At 52.1% G+C, this 17,914-nt stretch overlaps 1 protein-coding gene across 4 annotated transcripts in view; it reads left to right on the top strand.

Annotated features, from left to right (window-relative positions):
- Positions 1-17,914, top strand: part of GAS7 (growth arrest-specific 7) — a 208,312-nt gene that overhangs the window by 101,299 nt on the left and 89,099 nt on the right. Inside the window, exon 1 of one of the 4 annotated variants that reach the window (XM_005878811.2) lies at positions 1,635-1,762. The exons of 1 other annotated variant lie outside the window; for it this stretch is intronic. Coding sequence is in view for 1 of the 3 variants with exons in the window: in XM_005878810.2 (XP_005878872.1) it covers positions 16,513-16,530 (18 nt within the window). In the remaining 2 variants the exon portion in view is untranslated. Of the gene's footprint in view, positions 1-1,634; positions 1,763-1,972; positions 2,024-16,229; positions 16,531-17,914 lie in introns of those variants that run through there. 2 more of the 4 variants (XM_005878805.2, XM_005878810.2) reach the window with 2 other exon arrangements.

The following is a 17,914-nucleotide window of genomic DNA, read 5'->3' as shown; positions in this document are numbered from 1 at the left end:
CTCTCCCTCTCCCTTCTTCTCTGAAATCAATAAAACTATATTTCAAAAAGTATTTTAGAAAGTGGTGCTAATAACGACTGGTTCTCAGGACTTTACAGTTTATGTGTCAGGGCCCCGATTTTGGTCTGAATGATCCTGTGGGGAGATGGTGTCATCATCTGTACTTTTTCTTCTTTTTGAAGGTGAAAGTAGCTTTTACTTTATTTTTTATATTGTCATGCAGTAAAATTGACTTGTGAGGGGTATAGAGTTCTATGAATTTTAATATCTATTCTGGATTTATGCAGCCAGCACCGCAGACAGCATATAGAACAGGTCCACACCCCAAGATCCTGTCCCATGCTCTCCCTCTGCATTCACCCCTCCCTCCCCAACTCCTCCTGTGTCCTCCATCCCTACAGTTTCGTCTTGTTGAGAATGTTGTATAAATGGAAGCCTGCAGTGTGACCTTTTGAGACTGGCTTCTCTCGGTATCCGTGAGGTGTGGAGGCTGTTGCATGTGTCAGTAGCTCATTCCTTTGTATCGGTAAGTAGTATTGCACTGTGAGAGGCACTTCCACAGGTTCATCAGTTCCTACTGATGATCTTTTGGATTCTTTCCAGGTTGGGATTATTTTTTTTAAAAAAGCTGCTCTGAACATTCATATATAAGACTTTGTGTGGACATATGCTTTCCTTTGTCGGTAGGTCCTACTTAAGTGTATTTTTTTTATCTGTATAGGAAACTGCCAAACTGCGCTCCTGATCCACCAGCAGTGGATGAGGGTCCAGTGCGCTTGGGTCACGTCTGAGTCTAAATGGTGTAAGCGAGTCTGGGAAGGGCTCCAAGTTGTCCACGGCCCTAGCCCCTTGGTTGGCCCTTGAATCCTGGAACCCGGCCCTGCTGCCCTGAAGGCTGCGAACATCCTGCTGCTGGCTGTGCTGAACCAGAGCTAGAAGCAGGACCTGCAGTGCGGGGTGGGGCACCGGCGCCATCAAGGCATGTGTGGCCAGGCTAAGGCAGGCATTTGCCCAGGGACCAGGGACACAAGAGAAAAGTGGAAAAGGAGGTGCAAAGTAGAAAAGGTGCACATGCTAGACTCAGAGAGGTGGAAGGCATCTCCCACCCCCACCCCCGACTCCCTTCTCATTCTTAGGCCGAGGCTCAGAGAGGGGAAGCATGTCACTCAGCTCACTGCTGCCTCTGGACTCTGCCTGTGGAGGGCAGTGGCCTCAGCCAGCTTGGCTTCCTGAAGCATCCTTAGTAAGGCAGCAGGGCCACGGTGGCTTCCCCTTGGGGCTTGAGGAGTACAGCTTTTGCAAATGGATATACCTGGCGCAGCTCATCACCCTCCCTCAGTGTCGGCCTCGGGCTGGCTCCAGGCAGGAGTTGGCGTTAGGAAGGAACTTGTGCAGGGGCCGTGGCTGCAGCTGACACAAGAGGGGTGACTTCATGGGGAGGAAGAGGTTCATGCAGGGAAGGCCCCTTCTCCGGAGGCCGTCCCGCCCGCCCGGGGGGACCGGGCGCAGCTGCTCTGGAAGGCTGTGGACATGCTTTCCCAATTGCAGCATACTTCTCTTTCATTTTGAATATCATTTGTTTGGTTGCCGTGGCAACGCCGGCTCTATTTTAATGCTAACCTGCGTGGCTGCAACTTTCTATATATAAGGGCTGCTTTGCACAGTGAATTAGCTGATGGCACGGGGAAGCAGCAGATGTGGAGACACTGGCAGAAAATGACCAGCGTGTCAGATCTGCACGCGGAGGGACTGCGGGGCTGAGGTGAGTGGCGGCGTGTTGGAGCTGCTGTCTTCGTGCAGGTGTGGGAGCTCACTGGAGCCGGGGACATGGGGGCTGCCACTCCTGTGGGGAAGCCTTCCCTGGACAGCCTCCTGCTGGGCAGGGGCGTGGCTGTGCTCTGGAGGGACTTCTGTCCCCCACGTGTGCCTCCTCCTTCTTTCAGTGAGTCTGGGCTGCTCCGGGGACCCGGGCCCCGAGGCTCTGGGAAGAGGAGCAGGCACCCAGGCGGGGGTGCTGTCCGAGGTGAGCTCAATGCAAAGTGAGTTTTTCTTGCTTCTTTGACTTGTCTCCGTTCCCTGTTCTGGATCTTCTTGCCTCCTCTGTTTCGCCTTTTCTTAATCCTGAACGTGACCAGTCCCCGTCGGGCCAGTTGGCTCCGAGTGGTGTGGGTAGAGTTCTCAGGAGAAGCCTGGGGCCTTGGCAGTGGGCAGGTTCCGCTCCTTCGGGCTGTAGGTAAGGGAGAAGCCCTGAGTGGTGCCTTGCTCTGCCAGACGCCACACAGCCAGGCAGAGAGAAAGAGGGCTGGGAAGCAGGCCCACAGGGATCTTCCGGTTCACACGTGTGCGTGCGTGTGTGTGTGTGTGTGTGTGTGTGTGTGTTCCGTTGTGCGGTCAGGGCAGCTCGTGGGTGCACACACCGGAGTTCCTGGGCAGCTCCTTTCCCGTGTCGCAAGTTGGGGGCACGCACTGAGCACAGGATTACATAACAGCATGAGGGGCCATTTAGGTTTCTGGAAAGAGCGTGGAAGTTGGAGTCTAAAAAGTGGATTCCTGTGGATTCAGCCACTTCCCAGGGACGCTTGTGTCAACGTCTCCGAGGCCCCGTTGCCCCAGCATGTGCTGGAGGGTCGTCACGCCCGCTGACCCTGTCGAGGCCATCGTCTGGGCCCCAATGGGGTGATGTGTCTGGAAACCATAAGGCATCCCCACAAGTTCGCTCCCCGTGACAGGGAGGGGATGCCGCCACCAACAGAGGAGTTCTCCCAAGACTGGGTTCGTGGCGTGCTGCCAAGCGCAGTGCACTGTACCATCGTTGAAAGTCTCAGACTCGCAATGTTTGAGCGCTGCGACGCGAACGCTTGTGTGTGTTGGGTTGTGAAGTCAGGTGCGCCCTTTACAAATGCCGGTGAGCAAAGGAACCTGGATTCTCTGCTCCGGGGGCTGTGATTTCCTAACCTGGGAAAGCCAGGAGGAGAAGGCAGGTCCTCCTGGGGGAGAGCCCCTCCCAAGCCTCCTTCGGAGAAGCCGAAGTGGCGCAGTGGGCCACACAGACAGGGACCGGCAGGCCAGCTTGGGGGCGTGAGGTCTGGGGCTGGAGGTGGCAGCCCCTCTCCCAGAGCCTGGGGTGGGGGGTGGGGTTGGAGGGGGAGCTCCCAGGGTCAGACTGAGGACGCCCATGATTCTGGCAGCGCGGGCCCTGCGCTCCTCCCAGTGGCCCCGGGACACACCTTCCTTCAGGCCAGGAGCCTTCAGGTTTGGATCCGCACTCCTCCCAGGAGGACGATCCAGTCTTCCTTCCCACCGGCATGTTCCAGGGGCTGGCTTACAGCTCTGACTTGCTACCCCCTGGGAGTCTGTCCATGGCGGCAACCGTGTCATTTCACCTCAGGCCCCACGGATGTGCACGTGCCCTCCCCGAGGCTGCTGTGCCTGCTCGCTCGCTCCTCGGCCCCTCGAACCCCTGCTCGTCTCTCCTCAGGCCACCTTCTCTGACTGCGTCCCCAGCTGGCGGTGCGTGCCTTGCTCCTTACGCTGTTTATTCAGCTTCCTCACATGCCTCCTCCCCTCCGAACGTTCTCATCAGCTGATGGGATACCGCTTTTCCATAGACAGAGTAGGACAGGTTTTTCATGGTTCCTTCTGCCCCAGACACCTGTGCTTCCATTCCAAGGAAGGTGAGACCCAGGTTGGGGTGCCTTGCTCTGGGGTGAGAGGGAGTTGGCCACACATCGACAGCCCTTGGAGAGGGTGCACGGATCCCCTGGAAGCTGGCACCCAGCTGCACCCAGGAGATGATGGTGGTAAAGAGGTCTTAGGGGAAGGCTGCTCAGTACAGGTGGCTGGTCAGTTCAGGGTGGGATGCTAATTCATGCTTTCAGTCTAGGATGATGCTATTCAATCCTTCAAAGCCAGGGAGCGCTTTCTTCAAATGACTGCTTATGCAGAGACCCGACAGTTAAAACCAGGAGCTGTGCACTGGTGGCCAGTGGGGAAAGTCAGGAGCAGAGCTGTGGGGTTTGGGTTGTATGCTTTGTTTTCGTTTTTGCCCACGGTTTCATTTAGAAATTTTTGAGTTGGTTGCCAACATCTAAACTTCAGCAGATTTCACATTAAAAAAAATTCTGATTTCCAGCGTTTCTTGCAGAAATGGGTAGTAGCCCATCATCCTGTGTGGCATCGATAGGCCAGTGATCAGTGGCAGATTTTTGGTTTTTAAATATATATTTTTTATTGTTGACAGTATTCCCTTCCTCTCTGTAGAAAAATCAATAAAATATATTTTAAATAAAAGAAAGAAAGAAAGCAGATGCTGAGACTGAGTTAGGAGCAGAGTTTTAGGGGAGGGAAAGGTCATATCTGTGAAAGATGAAGGCAGAAAGAAGAGCAAGATTGTGCTGGGAGTGCTTTAAGCTGTGATGCAGATCTGAACAATCTCTGACAACCCAGCAAAGAGCTTTGGAACTGAGATGCCCACTGGAGAGGTCTTGCTTTGGGCGGAAATAGTCTGATTCCCTTGCTGTTGTTGGTGCTGTTGTTAGTCACTAGCTGGCAGATGCCTAGGAAGACTGTGGTCTCAGAGAGAGAGCTGAGGCAGAGTCTGAAGGTGCTAACAGCTTCAGGTCATCAGCTAAGTGCTCTTCTCACAGCTGGACAGCAATTCTTCTTGAAAGGAGAGCTTCGAGGCACCTCAGCAGCTCCTACATCCCTCTGTATTCACCCTCCTTTCCTCCCCAGAGTCCCCAGACTTCTGGGACCATCTGCCCTCCCTCAAAAACCATCAAGTTCCAAATTCTCTCATGCATGTGATAAATTTTTGGCCTTGAATACTTACTTACTGCTGAGCATTTCTTCTCTGCATTTTCTGCTGCCCTGTGAAGTGCTCTTCTAGGGTCTCCCATTTTGGGGCCTGGGAATGAACAGGGTGAGCTCTGATCCTCTGGGGGTGGGAGGGCCACACTGGCTGAGCTTGTGCTCAACTAAAATGTTTAAAATGCAGCAAACCTCTCAGCTCAAGGATGACTCTCCTTCACAGACCCCCCTATTCACATCATTTGTTTTCATTTTATTCTCATAATTTTTTTTTAATTTTTACTTTTCAACTAGAGGCCTGATGCACGAAATTCATGCAAGGGCTCGGCGGCCCTCGCAGACCCTGGCTGCCTTGGCCCGTGCAGCCCAGCTTCATCTGGAAGGTCATCTGGATGGTCGTTCTGCTGTTTGGTGTAATTAGTATATTAGCTCTTTATTATATAGGATTATAGTTGACATTCAATGTTATTATATACTAGTTTCAGGTGTATGGTATAGTGGTTAGTCAATTATATACTTTACAAAGTCATCCCCCTGATAATTCAAATACCCATATTGCCTATATTTCCTATGCTACATCCCCATGACTATTCTGTAACTACAAATTTGTACTTCTTAATCCCTTCACCTTTTTCACCCAGTCCCTCCCCTCTGGCAGCCATCAGTCTGTTCTCTGTATCTGTGAGTCTCTTTCTATTTTGTTTGTTTGTTTTGTTCTTCAGATTCCACATGTAAGTAAAATCCTATGGTATTGGGCTTTCTCTGTCTGACTCATTTCGCTCAGCATGATACCCTCTAGGTCCATCCGTGTTGTTGTGAATGACCTATTCACATAGTTTTGATGCTATTTCCTAAGGACAGTGACCCAGACTGTGTTGTGCTAAGAACACAGCTGCTTCCTTCCTGTGATCATTGGCTCACAAAGGGAGCTGGGCCTGAACTCCAGATGACCTTCCCTGAGAAGCAGAAGACTACACTCAAGTCCGCTGTGACACCCTAGAGTAGCGGTTCTCAACCTGTGGGTCGCGACCCCTTTGGCGGTTGAACGACCCTTTCACAGGGGTCGCCTAAGACCATCCTGCATATCAGATATTACATTATTATTCATAACAGCAGCAACATTACAGTTATGAAGTAGCAACGAAAATAATTTTATGGTTGGGTCACAACATGAGGAACTGTATTTAAAGGGCCAGAAGGTTGAGAACCACTGTCCTAGATGGTCACGTGGCTCTGTCTGCTTTCCGTCTGGCCGATGGCTTTACTGACACCAGTGGGCAGTCCCCGCAGGCCAAGAGAGTGCATTTCCCAAGCGTATCTACTTGGGGGGCTCTAGGCCCATGAGGGGCTTTCTCAGAGCCCCCAGCCACGGCATTGCTGACCCCCCCCCCCATTCTGTTCATTTGGGATTTGGAGGCCTCTGAAGGTATTTCAGTGTTAGCCCCTCCTGCGTACAACAGATACACACACGGTGCTTCTCCCTCCACCTTCTTGTCTCCCTCTCTGCCTCTACCCTCACGTGGGTGCCCAGGTGACCCCAGGAAAGTAAGAACCCCTCTTTCTCAGTGGGCTGACAAATCCTGGACCGAGACCAGGGGAACTCCATCTATTCAGCACACACTTCCTGGGTGTGGTTTCTGTGCCTGGGAACTTGGGGAGCTCAGACACCGGGGGTGAGGACTGCTGGTCACAGGACGCCCGATCACCGCCGTGGGGGTGAGGAGCGGACCAGCCTGCCTGGGAGGGAGACAGGCGGGGCGGGGGCTGCATCTCCCAGGAGACAGCAAGAAGTGAGGCCCTGGCCCCTGGGCAGAGCAAGGCGGGCCCCTGTCCCGGCTGGAGCGTTGGCCCCACGCTCCTGGATTTCATGGGAGCTGAGCTTGGGTGCTGCCTTGTCCTCTTGTTCCTGTGGGTGGGGCTGCCTGCCCCGGCTCCCAGCTCTGCCAGCTCTGCCAGCTCAAACTCCACAGTGGCTCTCAGTTGACTTTCTTCTCAGGTGTCATTTCAGCGTGGTGGCTGGTCAGGGCTCTTGGCTGTGGAAATGCTACTCTTGGCACTTTCCTCCTCTCCCCTGGCACCTCCACTGCCGTTAATGAGGCCCCCCCACTGGCAGTCCGCTATTCCGTTCTCCTGTGTGAAATGGGTAATTAGGGGCTGGCTGAGCATGGCTCCCGCAGAACCTCTACCTGGAGTATTCGCCTTTGGACAGGGGAGCCCAGGGCACCCTGCAGGCCGGCCTCAGGGACAGGGGGTGGGGTGAGGCGGTAGCTTCTCTCCTGATGTTCTCGTGAGGGTTGGATGAGCTACAGAGTTCGCAGTACTGGCCCCCACAGCCGGGGCTTCAGCAGCTGAGAACAGCTAACAGTACCTAGTGTGGCGTCCAGGCAGTGGGACCGACCCTGCCGGTGTGCAGTGAGGAAAAAAGGAACCTAACCCCAGCCAGTTTGGCTCAGTGGATAGATCGTCGGCCCGTGGTCCCGGGTTCGATTCTGGTCAAGGGCCCATATCTCGGTTGCAGGCTCGATCGCTGGCCCTGGTCAGGGCTCATGTGGGAGTCAACCAATCAATGTGTCTCTCTCAAATAGATGTTTCTGTCTGTCTCCCCCCTCCCTTCCATTCTCTCTAAAAATCAATGGGAAAATATATCCTCGGTTGATGATTAACAAAAGAAGAAGAAGAAGAAAAAAGAGAAAAGGAACCTAACCCGTTGTCCTTCCTGTTATCCAGCCAGTCTCACTCTTAGGAGCGTGGCGTGTGGAGGGGTGTCTTTCCCTGGGGTGTCCTTGGCGATGGCAACAGGGTTCACGTGAAGGCGTCGGCAGGAGCTCCCGGACGGCGGCCAGGGCCTTGCTGGGTTAGTTTGCAGCTCTTGTCTAGGGCTGTGTTGGTCTTGGTCTGGTTTGGGGGAGGGGGTGTCGCCTGCTTTCCAGTGGCCTGTGGAGATGTGGGTGTCTCGGCTCATGATCCTCTAAATTCCAGCCTTGTCCACTGGGTGCTGTAACTCCAGTTCCCATGCCCTCGCTCTTGCTCCTGCGATGGGCTCTGTCTGTGCCAGAGGAGTCAGGGTGTGTCGCTCTGCGCAGGTGGCTGGGCTGCTGGGGACGCCGGCACGGCAGCGTGAGCGACTCGGGGTTGGGGACTTCACCCAATGACTTTCCTCCCAGGTTGCTCAGTGATTTAATGGGGACAGGAAGTTGGGGCAAGGCTAATATCACGGAGGATCCACCATGGTTTTGGCCCTCAACTCTTTACAAGAATTCAGTGACGTAGGTGGTGGTGTTTCTATATCTATCTGTAGAAAAGGGGGGGGGGGAATGAGGTTCAGAGAGGTGACATGACTTCCCCGAGGTTCTAGAACAGCGGTTCTCAACCTGTGGGTCGCGACCCCTTTGGCGGTCGAACGACCCTTTCACAGGGGTCGCCTAAGACCATCCTGCATATCAGATATTTACATGCCGATTCATAACAGTAGCAACATTACAGTTATGAAGTAGCAACGAAAATAATTTTATGGTTGGGTCACAACATGAGGAACTGTATTTAAAGGGCCAGAAGGTTGAGAACCACTGCTCTAGAAGCTGGGTTTGGGAACAAGCAAATGGATGTCTGTGGGCAACCGAGTGACTTGTGGGGGCTGTAGCTTCTGTTTCGTACCCATGCCCACATCCCAACGCATCCATGCCCCCCTTGTTTTAGGACTCCCTGTCACAGGGTGGTTTCTAGAAGTTTCTGGAATCTTCTAGGCCCCCTTGTTGGAGTGGAGATTTGCATTTCTAATGAGTGGAAAAACATAGGCAGAAGAGGATTTGCCAAAGGGAAAATCAAGTGCGCTCATGACTTCACTCCTCTTGTGTGCACAGCTGTTTCCTCTCTGCTCCCCCTCTCTTCATGGGGCTCACCAGCCACAGGCATGGGCCAGTGGCTCAGGATGAGCAGAGAGCCAGACTCGATGGACAGGGTCACCTGGCACAGGACAGTAATGGGGTCAGCCCAGGATCTGTCCTAGGTGGGGTCTGGCTTCTGCCATCTGACCAGAACTAGTCCCTTAGGCATGATGGCAACATCCGCATCAGGACTGAGGAGGAGGGGCCTCTGCTTTGGGACTGGGGAGCCTTGGTGTTCAATCCCCGTCTGTCTCTGGACCTCAGTTTCCCGATCTGTAAAATGGCAACATGGGACCAAATGATCTCTAAGTTCCTTTCCACCCCTAATTTTGAGAATGTTCTTTACTGTTGCTCATGCTATCTTAATTCAGTTCATTTTCTTAAAAATACTTTCCCCCACAATTCCCTGCCCAAGTCTTCCTGCCATTTGAAACATCATATAATAAATCCTAATCTGATCAACAGTGTTCATTTTAGGAAATGGCGAGTGAGATGAGACACGTCAAGGGAGATTTTATTAGTAAATTAAATTATCTAAATATTTAAAAATAAGACTATATTCATACATTAGCTCATGATGGAATAAATATTTCTTTACATGCATTAAAATAAATATGCTCATCATGGAAAATACAGAAAAGCAGACATAATAAAAAACATTTAGTATTCTTTCCCCCTTTTTTTACTGTATATATTTGTCTACATAACTGGGATCATATAATATATTTGGAATTTTATATGCTGATTTGGGGGAAGGGCAGTGGTTTACTGATTGTAAACATAATAAACACATTTTTAAAAATCAAATTTTTATTTTTTAACTACAAAATTTTTTAATGTAATAAAATTAATAGGATAATTAAAACAGCCAGAGGAGTTCCACAATACAGCGCTGACCTTGGTTAACACTTTTGTGTGTCTCCTTAGTTCTTCATAGGGTGGGCACAGCGCTGTTGTTGTTTTTTTGTTTTTTGTTTTTTCCATAGTTGAGATCATGCTGGGTACTCTGATTTCTAAAGCCGGAACTACTCTTAGAAGATGATATAAAGAGGGTTTTGATGACAGAAAGCATCAGTCACTGGGTGGCTTATTAGTCTTTACTTATCTCAGAGCGGGGAAAGACTTGGTTCATTTGAAATGAATTTTAAATATGCAGAAAATCATTACTCAAGTTTCTCGGCAACGACAGTGGCCACTGTGGTGTTCTACACGCGTAGCCTTGCCGGGGCGAGGGAGGGGACAAAGGCCTTTTGTGTGGCGCTTCTCCCAGCAGGGTCCCCAGCGCCTCAGCGTTCCCCCTGGTCGGCCTGTGCATGGATGCAAAAGGCAGCATCAGCTCTAAGTGTCCCCACATGGCCCGAGGCTTCGCCGGGACTGGCCTTGAAGGATGTTGCAGGAGAAACCCATACCTGTTTCCAGAGGAGAGGGAGGCAGAGGAGGAGGAAATGCTCGGGCCCAGTGTAGCCCGGGGCTGGGAAGCCCACCGGAGGGCACACGGTTTGCTGGATTTCTGAGTTGGGGGTCTGCACTGAGTAGAAATCGGTCAGGCACAGGTGCATTTATGTGCTTCCTTCTCCTTGTCATCTCCCTAATTGCGCTTTCTCTCGGTGCCTGGGCGTGAGTGGGCGGGACCCTCACTTGCACGTCTTAGAGAACCTTCCTGTTTCTTGCACGTGAAACATGGCTGCAACTGGGCTGGCTATGGACGTCTCAGATCTCCAACTTGCAGACAGAATCTCATATGTGCAGTGCCGTTCGTCCCACCGTTCAACAGGTGTTTCTAGAACACCCTTGGTGATGGACAAGATATGGAGCGCGCCCCACGAAACGCTGGCTTCAGTGGCATTTCTCCTTAGCGCCCGTAGAGGGGCGATGCCAGGCCCTGCGGAGCAGTGAGCGAAAAAACTGATTCCCTAGGTAACGTTTCCCTTTGCCTGTTTTTTGTTTAGTTTTGTTTTTTGCATGATGTTAAAATTATCCTTTATTATTTTCATAATGGATTATTGATTTTAATCTATTCTGGGGTCTTTTCTAACGGAACACTTCTTAATCACACATTGCTTCTTTATTGCCTTTTCTGTCTTGCGATTTAGGGAGTTCTTTTTAAGTTTACCCTGCACTTTATTGAATTACCTTTTTATATTTTTATTTTTTTCACATCTGCCTACTGTGGATTTAAATAAGCAATTTCGTGTAATCCTTACCTCATCCGTTTTCTTCCTTGGGTCATTCTTTCTATGTTGGCTGTTTTTTTCCATTGTGAATTTCTGTTCCTCTTTTAGGGAGCTCACGACTTTTCTTGCATTCTAGCGGTTTCCCGGCATTTTCTTCTGAATTGTTTTCTGAGATGTGCTCTTCCTTTGAGCCTCCAGGATGGCACATACTCACCCTGATTCCACATGCTTTTCCCGCCTTCCTTTACTCATTCCTGAACAAGGCAGGACCCTGTGCAGATGTTGCATCTACCAGCAGACAGAGTGCATGCATGTAGACTGCCGCTGGCCGTGGCACCTTGATGGAGGGGTAAATCCTTCCCTCAGTTGCTTGCCAGTAGCTCCGTGATGGGCACATCTCCCAGTTCACTTCCTGTTTGCAGACTGGCTCTCCCTTGAGCACTGCTGTTCTACTGCCTGGTTCTCTGATATTCTGGTTGATGAGGGGCCTTGGACCCGACTGTGTTGAGTGCAAGAAGCTGCTGCCAGTCACCTCACAGGAGCCCTTGGCCCAGCGGGCCCGGGGCCAGCACTACCCACATCCAGTTCGTCCTCTCTCCTGCTTTCTTCTCTATTGATCTTCCCTCCTTCCCTGTGTGCCTCACGCTCACAGCCCCTCGGGTGCGAAGATCCGGTTCCCACGCCCACCCCTCTTTCTGAGCCAGACAGGGACGGGGCCTCCTCTTTGTAGTTGGTGAACATGTTCCTCGGTGTCTCACTCGGGCACTGTGAACTGCCTATTTCTTCTTGGGACTCCCTCCTCAGTTGGTTTCTGTGACTCTGATTCCAGGACTCACATTCATCCCTTCCCCACCATGTAGCCCCTGAGTCTGAGCCATGGGCTGGGCTGGAGCAGAAAAGAATGAAGAGCTGGTTCTTGCCTTCGAGGGTCCTGGAGAGGGGCCCCAGGGTCTGCACGCACTGGAGGAGGGCACTAGGGCAGGGCACGGGGTCCAAGGAGTAGCAGGGAGACTTCGTTCTCCCATCACGTAAGTGAGAACACGCCCCAAGGTTCAGCTCTTCCTCCTTCTCTATGAACCCTGAGCCGAGCCCCAGGATTTCGCCGCCATTCCCACGCAGGTGCTCCAGCTCCATGTACTAAGGGCCAGACTCACCCCGATTGCGCACCAGTCACTTTGAACCTAAGTATGAAGCCAGCGCATCTAGCACGCCTTCCCAATCCTACTCCCACCGCAGCTGATCTTGGCTGGGTTACTCGTCCTGGTTGCCTTGTTCCCTGAGGAATCAACTTCTACTTTCTCCCAGGCCCCCCACGTCTCATCAGTCACCCAGGCTTATGCTGCTTCCTACTTGACATCCCTCTGCTCTGGGTGAGCCCTTTCTCTCCTTTCCCACTGCCAGGCAAACTCCGTATCTTCTGAGAAGCCTCCCCCGGGCCTGCCCAGCTCTGGGTTCTGAAAGCTCTTATTGTCTGTCAGTTTATCACTTGGCACTTAGTGTAGACTCCCTTGTTAGTTATATCTCCTTTTTTTTTCACTGTGTTTGTGACTTATCTTCCCCATGTCGGATGCCCAGTCTTTTGTATTGTGCTTGCCCGCATTGCCCACAGCATTCAGGAAACAGTGGTCAGTGACTGTTAGTTACTATTAGTAACTTGATTGGTCATGTAGCCAAGGGGCTGCTTATCAGGAGTCGGGGGTCTTCGAGGTCCTACACCCTGGAGACTGCACGGGCTCGTGAATAATTCTTCCCTTCGTGACTGTGAAGCAATTAGAAAAAGTGAGTCATCGCCATGCCCAGATGTTCTTCCTTATTAATAATCTTTATGAGACAACACGATTCATTCTAGAGAAGATATAGGCTTTGCCCTGGCTGGTTGTTCAGTGGTTAGAGCATCGGCCCATGGACCGAAGAGTCACAGGTTCGATTCCCAGGCGCGTGTGGGAGGCAACCAGTCAATGTGTCTCTCTCACATCTCTCCCTCTCTCCTCCCTCTCTCAGAGCATCGGCCCGTAGACCGAAGAGTCACAGGTTCGATTCCCAGGCGCGTGTGGGAGGCAACCAGTCAATGCGTCTCTCTCACCTCTCTCTCTCTCTCTCTCTCTCCCCCCTCTTTTCTTGCCTCTTCTTCCTCTCTTCCACTTTCTCTCTGAAGATCAATGGAAAAAATTTTCTTGGGTGAGGATTAACCAAAAAGAGGAAGAGATGGGCCTCTAGTGAACCTGGCCTGGGTATGTGTATTTCAGTTTTCAACCCAGCTGAAACAAAGACTAAGAACAAGAGGGTGGGTTGCAGCTGATGCCTTTAAACCCCAGAAAATGCAGCTCCGTGGAAATGATTGTGTCTTTTTGCTTTCGGATTTCCTACTGTTTCTCATTTGCTCACATGGCCCCATATGTGGAAACCTACCTGTTTACAGAAACCCAGAAAGGGAGAACAACTCATGCTTTTCACAGCGACTCTAATGATAGACGACTATCAATCAAGCAAAAGAAAAGTGACTTCCTCATTCAGAACTTGGGATAACCCCAATGGTAACCCCCTAGATTGCATTTGCAAGTCGTACACACCCCGACATAACTTTGGTTAGAATCGAATGCCCACAGGGCTGGTTGGTGCTGCTTGGCTCAGGTCGGAGAAGTTTAGCCTCATGGTTTATAGTGACCAGAAAGATCCCTTGCCTTTGGCTGGAGGCCACAATGGGAACTGCCTCAGTTTCCCTGAGATTGGACCATAGTGAGCCCTGCTACGGATGCCCCGACCTCGTTTTCTAGTCTTCTTAATCACTGCACTCACCCAGAGGCTGGGCGTGCACGGTTCACCTTCCCTGGAGACCCTGCCCCTGTGCATCTCATGAGGTGGCTCACATCTCCATCTAAACCAGCGGTTCTCAACCTTCCTAATGCCGTGACCCTTTAATACAGCTCCTCATGTTGTGACCCAACCATAAAATTATTTTCGTTGCTACTTCATAACTATAATTTTGCTACTGTTATGAATCATAATGTAAATATCTGATATACAGGATGTATTTACATTGTTACAAATTGAACATAATTAAAGCATAGTGATTAATCACAAAAACAATATGTAATTATATATGTGTTTTCCGATAGTCTTAGGCGACCCCTGTGAAAGGGTCGTTCTACCCCCAAAGGGGTCGAGACCCACAGGTTGAGAACTGCTGATCTAAACGAACGTGTGTATGTGTGCCCGTGTGTGCACTCGCGACCCACAGGTTGAGAACCGCTGATCTAAACGAACGTGTGTGTTTGTGTGTGTGTGCCTGTGTGTGCGCAGCGCGCGCACGTGTGTGTGTGTGTGTGTGTGTGTGTGTGTAGTGAAACACACATAACAAAAAATGTACCAGTGTAACCATTTTCAGTAGCTTTAAAAACATTGACCTTCTTGTGCAACCATCATCACCGTCCATTTTCAGGACCTTTTCATCTTGCAAAACCGAAACTCCGCATCCGTTAAACAGTAACTCCCCATTGCCCCCTCCCCCCTGCACCTGGCAGCCGCCATTCTACTTTCTATTTCTATGAACCTGGCTATTCTAGGAACCTCACAGAAGGGGATTCATACAGTGTTTGCGGTTTTGTGACTGGCTTCTTTTTATTTCGAATAATGCCCTCAAGGTTCATTCATGTTGTAGCATGTGTCAGAATTTCCTTCCTTTTTGAGGCTGAATAATGCCCCAGTGTGTGTGAGTGTGTGTGTGTGTGTGTGTGTGTGTGTGTGTGTGTGTGTGTATCACATTTTGTTTATCATTCACCCATCAGTAGACACTCGGGTTGTTTCTACCCTTGGCTATTGTGAATAATGCTGCCATAAACGGGGGTGTGCAGATATATCTGTTCGAGTCCCTGCGCTCATATCTCTTGGGTATATACCCAGACGTAGCCTTGCTGGATCATATGGTGATTCTATGTTTAATGTTTTAGGAGCTGCCATACAGTTTCCATAGCAGCTGGACCACGTTACATCCCCACCAGCAGGGGTTCCAGCATTTCACGTCCTCACTAGCACTTGGTTTTTCCTGGTTTTTTGATCGCCATTCCACTGGGTGTGCGGTAACATGTCGTTGTGCTTTGCATTTTCCTAGTGGTTATCGAATCGGAGCATCTTTTCACGTGCTCATTGGCCATTTGTAGATCTTCTTTGGAGAACAGTCCTTGGCCTGCTCCTAATTAGGTTGTAGGATTGTAAGTGGTTGCCGAGCCTAAACTATTTTGTGCCCAGGAAACAGCAGCTCTCATCTTCAGCCGCTGCTGATAGCAACAACATGGCCAGCGTTTACTGAGCCCTCACATCCCCTCGCACGGTGCTAAGTGTTTGTATGGCTTTCCCCCCTTTATCCTCACAGCCACCTGTTGCGGACTATGTTGTGATCATCTCCACTTTACCCTTGAAGGAACCACAGTGTGGAGGCCTTGCTCCCCGTATCACAGCTGCTGAATCAACAGGGTGTGACCCTGATCGGACTGGTCTCCAGGGGATGGCACCGAATTCCTAGCCCCACCCACCCAGGGAGCTGGCATTGAAACAGCTTCTTCAGTCAGCAGTTCATCCACACAAACATTTGAGAGAAGTGATTTGATAGGAAACCACCCCGGCCTCAGGACCTGGGTCCCCACAGAAAATCCCATTTTCTTCCATATAGAGAATCACTTCCTAAAACCCCACAGAAACGTGGGGCATTTGAAGTGCTAAACCCTCAGCTGCTCAGAAAATGCTTTCTCAATGGAACGATGTGACACGTTCACCAAGGACCCAAGTCCCCACCTAAGTTCATTTCGTGGGAGGAGGCAGCATTGTTCTCAGGGTCCAATCCTTTCCCCACTTGCAACTAACAGCTTTGCGATCAGCAGCCCTTTTTCATCTGAGATGCACAGCGTCTCTCGCCCACAGTCTGTCCGGATCTGGAAGTGGGGAGGGAGAGGGAAGCAGGGGGCCCTCATCTTACCCTTCTGGGCGCCAGCTCCCCAGCCTTGGGAAGATCTAACACAGGCTTCTTTGGGGATCATTCTCTGTTCCTTTTATGTTGGGCCTTATCTGGCCTTGGGTTCACACAGCCCGGGCCGGGGCTGGGGCCGGGGCCAGAGCCCTGACTTCGGGCTGGGAAGAAGCTGGCGGAACATTCCCCAGCAGGGCTTGGGCAGGACCAGGGAGTCCCGCCTAAACTGCAGTGGACAAAGGCGCCCTTGTCCGTAGGCCTGGGGGTGGGAGGCATCTGGTCAGTGACACAGGCTTGGCCATTGTATGTCGTGACCTCAGCCAACTTTTTTTAGCTGAGAAAGGGGAAAAAGAGAGAGAGTGTTAAAAAAAAGGGGGAGGGGGGTGGAGAAAGAACTCCCCGAGAAGCTGCATCTGGAAAGTCCGGCGGCGATGACTTCCCACAAGGGCTGGAGCGGATTTGGAAGTAACTGTGCAATGTAGCGGGTTCTTTGTGAAAGAGCGGCCCTGAGAGAAGCCACAGGAACATCCTCTGGGTGCCCGGAGCCCTGACCCGGGGAGCCGCTCGCTTCAGCCTCATTTCCCGCAGAGGGTGCCATGCGGAGGCAGCTGGCGGGGGCCTGGCCCTGAGTCCGGGGACTTCAGACAGGACCCCAGCCTCTCCTCCGAGTAGCAGCCCCAAGGAGATGAGCTGTCCTCTGATGGTAAGAACTGACCCTGCTCGCCTGCCGAGGTGTGGGCTCAGCTTGCTTTTCTTCTGCGTGTTTCCAAAATGACTTCGACGTTTTAAAGAGGCAGCTCTGACAACCTGGAGCTGTGGGCTCCAACTGTTAAACTCAGAGGGCCTGGGGGCCCTGAGTGCTGGGGGCGCCTTTCACGGGCCCCAGGCATGAGCAGGGAGGAAAGCATGCTGGGCCGTTGTGAGAGAAGTCCGGAGAAGAGGAGGGGAGGAGGACAGAGATGGAAAGAGGGATGTCCATGGCGGGGAAAGGGACTCTTAGCTCCCCCGGTTCCCCGAGCAGCAGAGTGGCCGCTTGGATTTCTCTTGCGGCGATTGCAGTCCACCTGTCACCGCCCCGTTTAACTTTCCCACATATGAAGCTTGGCTTACAGCCATCTACCCACCTGCCTTCTACCCCATGGCCCAGTTCTAGCCGGGACACCACAGGGTGAAAGCCCAGCAGGGGACATAGCTTTCCAGAAGGTAGTTGAGTATCTGCCCCGGAGACCCAGTGTCCCCATGGTGGTTCCAGGCTGGGCTGGATGCTTGTGTCCAGTTGGATGGTGGCGGCAGTGGCCATAATGGAAATAATGGACGCCGTCCTGAGACTCGGGTAGACCTTTCTGCTCTGGGAAGGTAGCCACCCCCCTTCTTTGGGAAGCGGGCCCTCTCATCAGCCTAGACCTCCGTGAGCACCGCCCTGAGGCTCTGGCAGCTGGGGAGGTCCAGTTTCCATGGAAAGGCTCATCCGTGTCCACACCTCCCTCCGGAACACTCTTCCCCACTCGGCTTCTGATGGGGCCCGAACTGGTGCCAGAGAAGGTGACGGTGCTCATCACCCAGGTGCAGCCACTGATGGGCCAGTTCACCTCCTAGAAAGTTCAGAGCAGGGCTGCCCAATGGTCAGGGCGCATCTAAGTCGTCCCCAGGGCAGGGCCTGGGGCTCTGCATTTATAATCAGCTCCAAGGCTGCTCACCCGGGGACACACCTGAGAGACGGCGGTAAAGGCCCCAGACCGATCAGCCAGGACCTGGGGGGCTTAGGGGGTTTGTGGGAAGAGGGGTTCACAGAGAAGATGAACACTAGGGACATTCAGGGAGCGGGGAAGGGCCCGGGCAAGGCTCTTGGCAGAGTGGGTCAGGCAGACACGGAGGTGTGTGGGTTTGGGTGTAGGCGGTTGGCGGGGTGCCCACGTGTCAGAGGACTGTGATCGGGGTGCAGGGCGAGTGGTGGACAGAAGCACTGACTGCCGGCAGGCCCGGAGCAGTCCGCTGGCGCCTGCCTGGGCCTCGGGGCGAATTCCAGCTGCAGATGCAGGGGAGCCCGGGGTGCCAGGCAGGAAGCGGAGGGCTGGCACACAGAGCTC

This window comes from Myotis brandtii, unplaced genomic scaffold, assembly GCF_000412655.1.
Source record: "Myotis brandtii unplaced genomic scaffold, ASM41265v1 scaffold573, whole genome shotgun sequence".
NCBI classification, from domain to species: Eukaryota; Metazoa; Chordata; class Mammalia; order Chiroptera; family Vespertilionidae; genus Myotis; species Myotis brandtii.
Note: the sequence above shows the minus strand (reverse complement) of the source record. Positions and strands in the feature narration are given on the sequence as shown.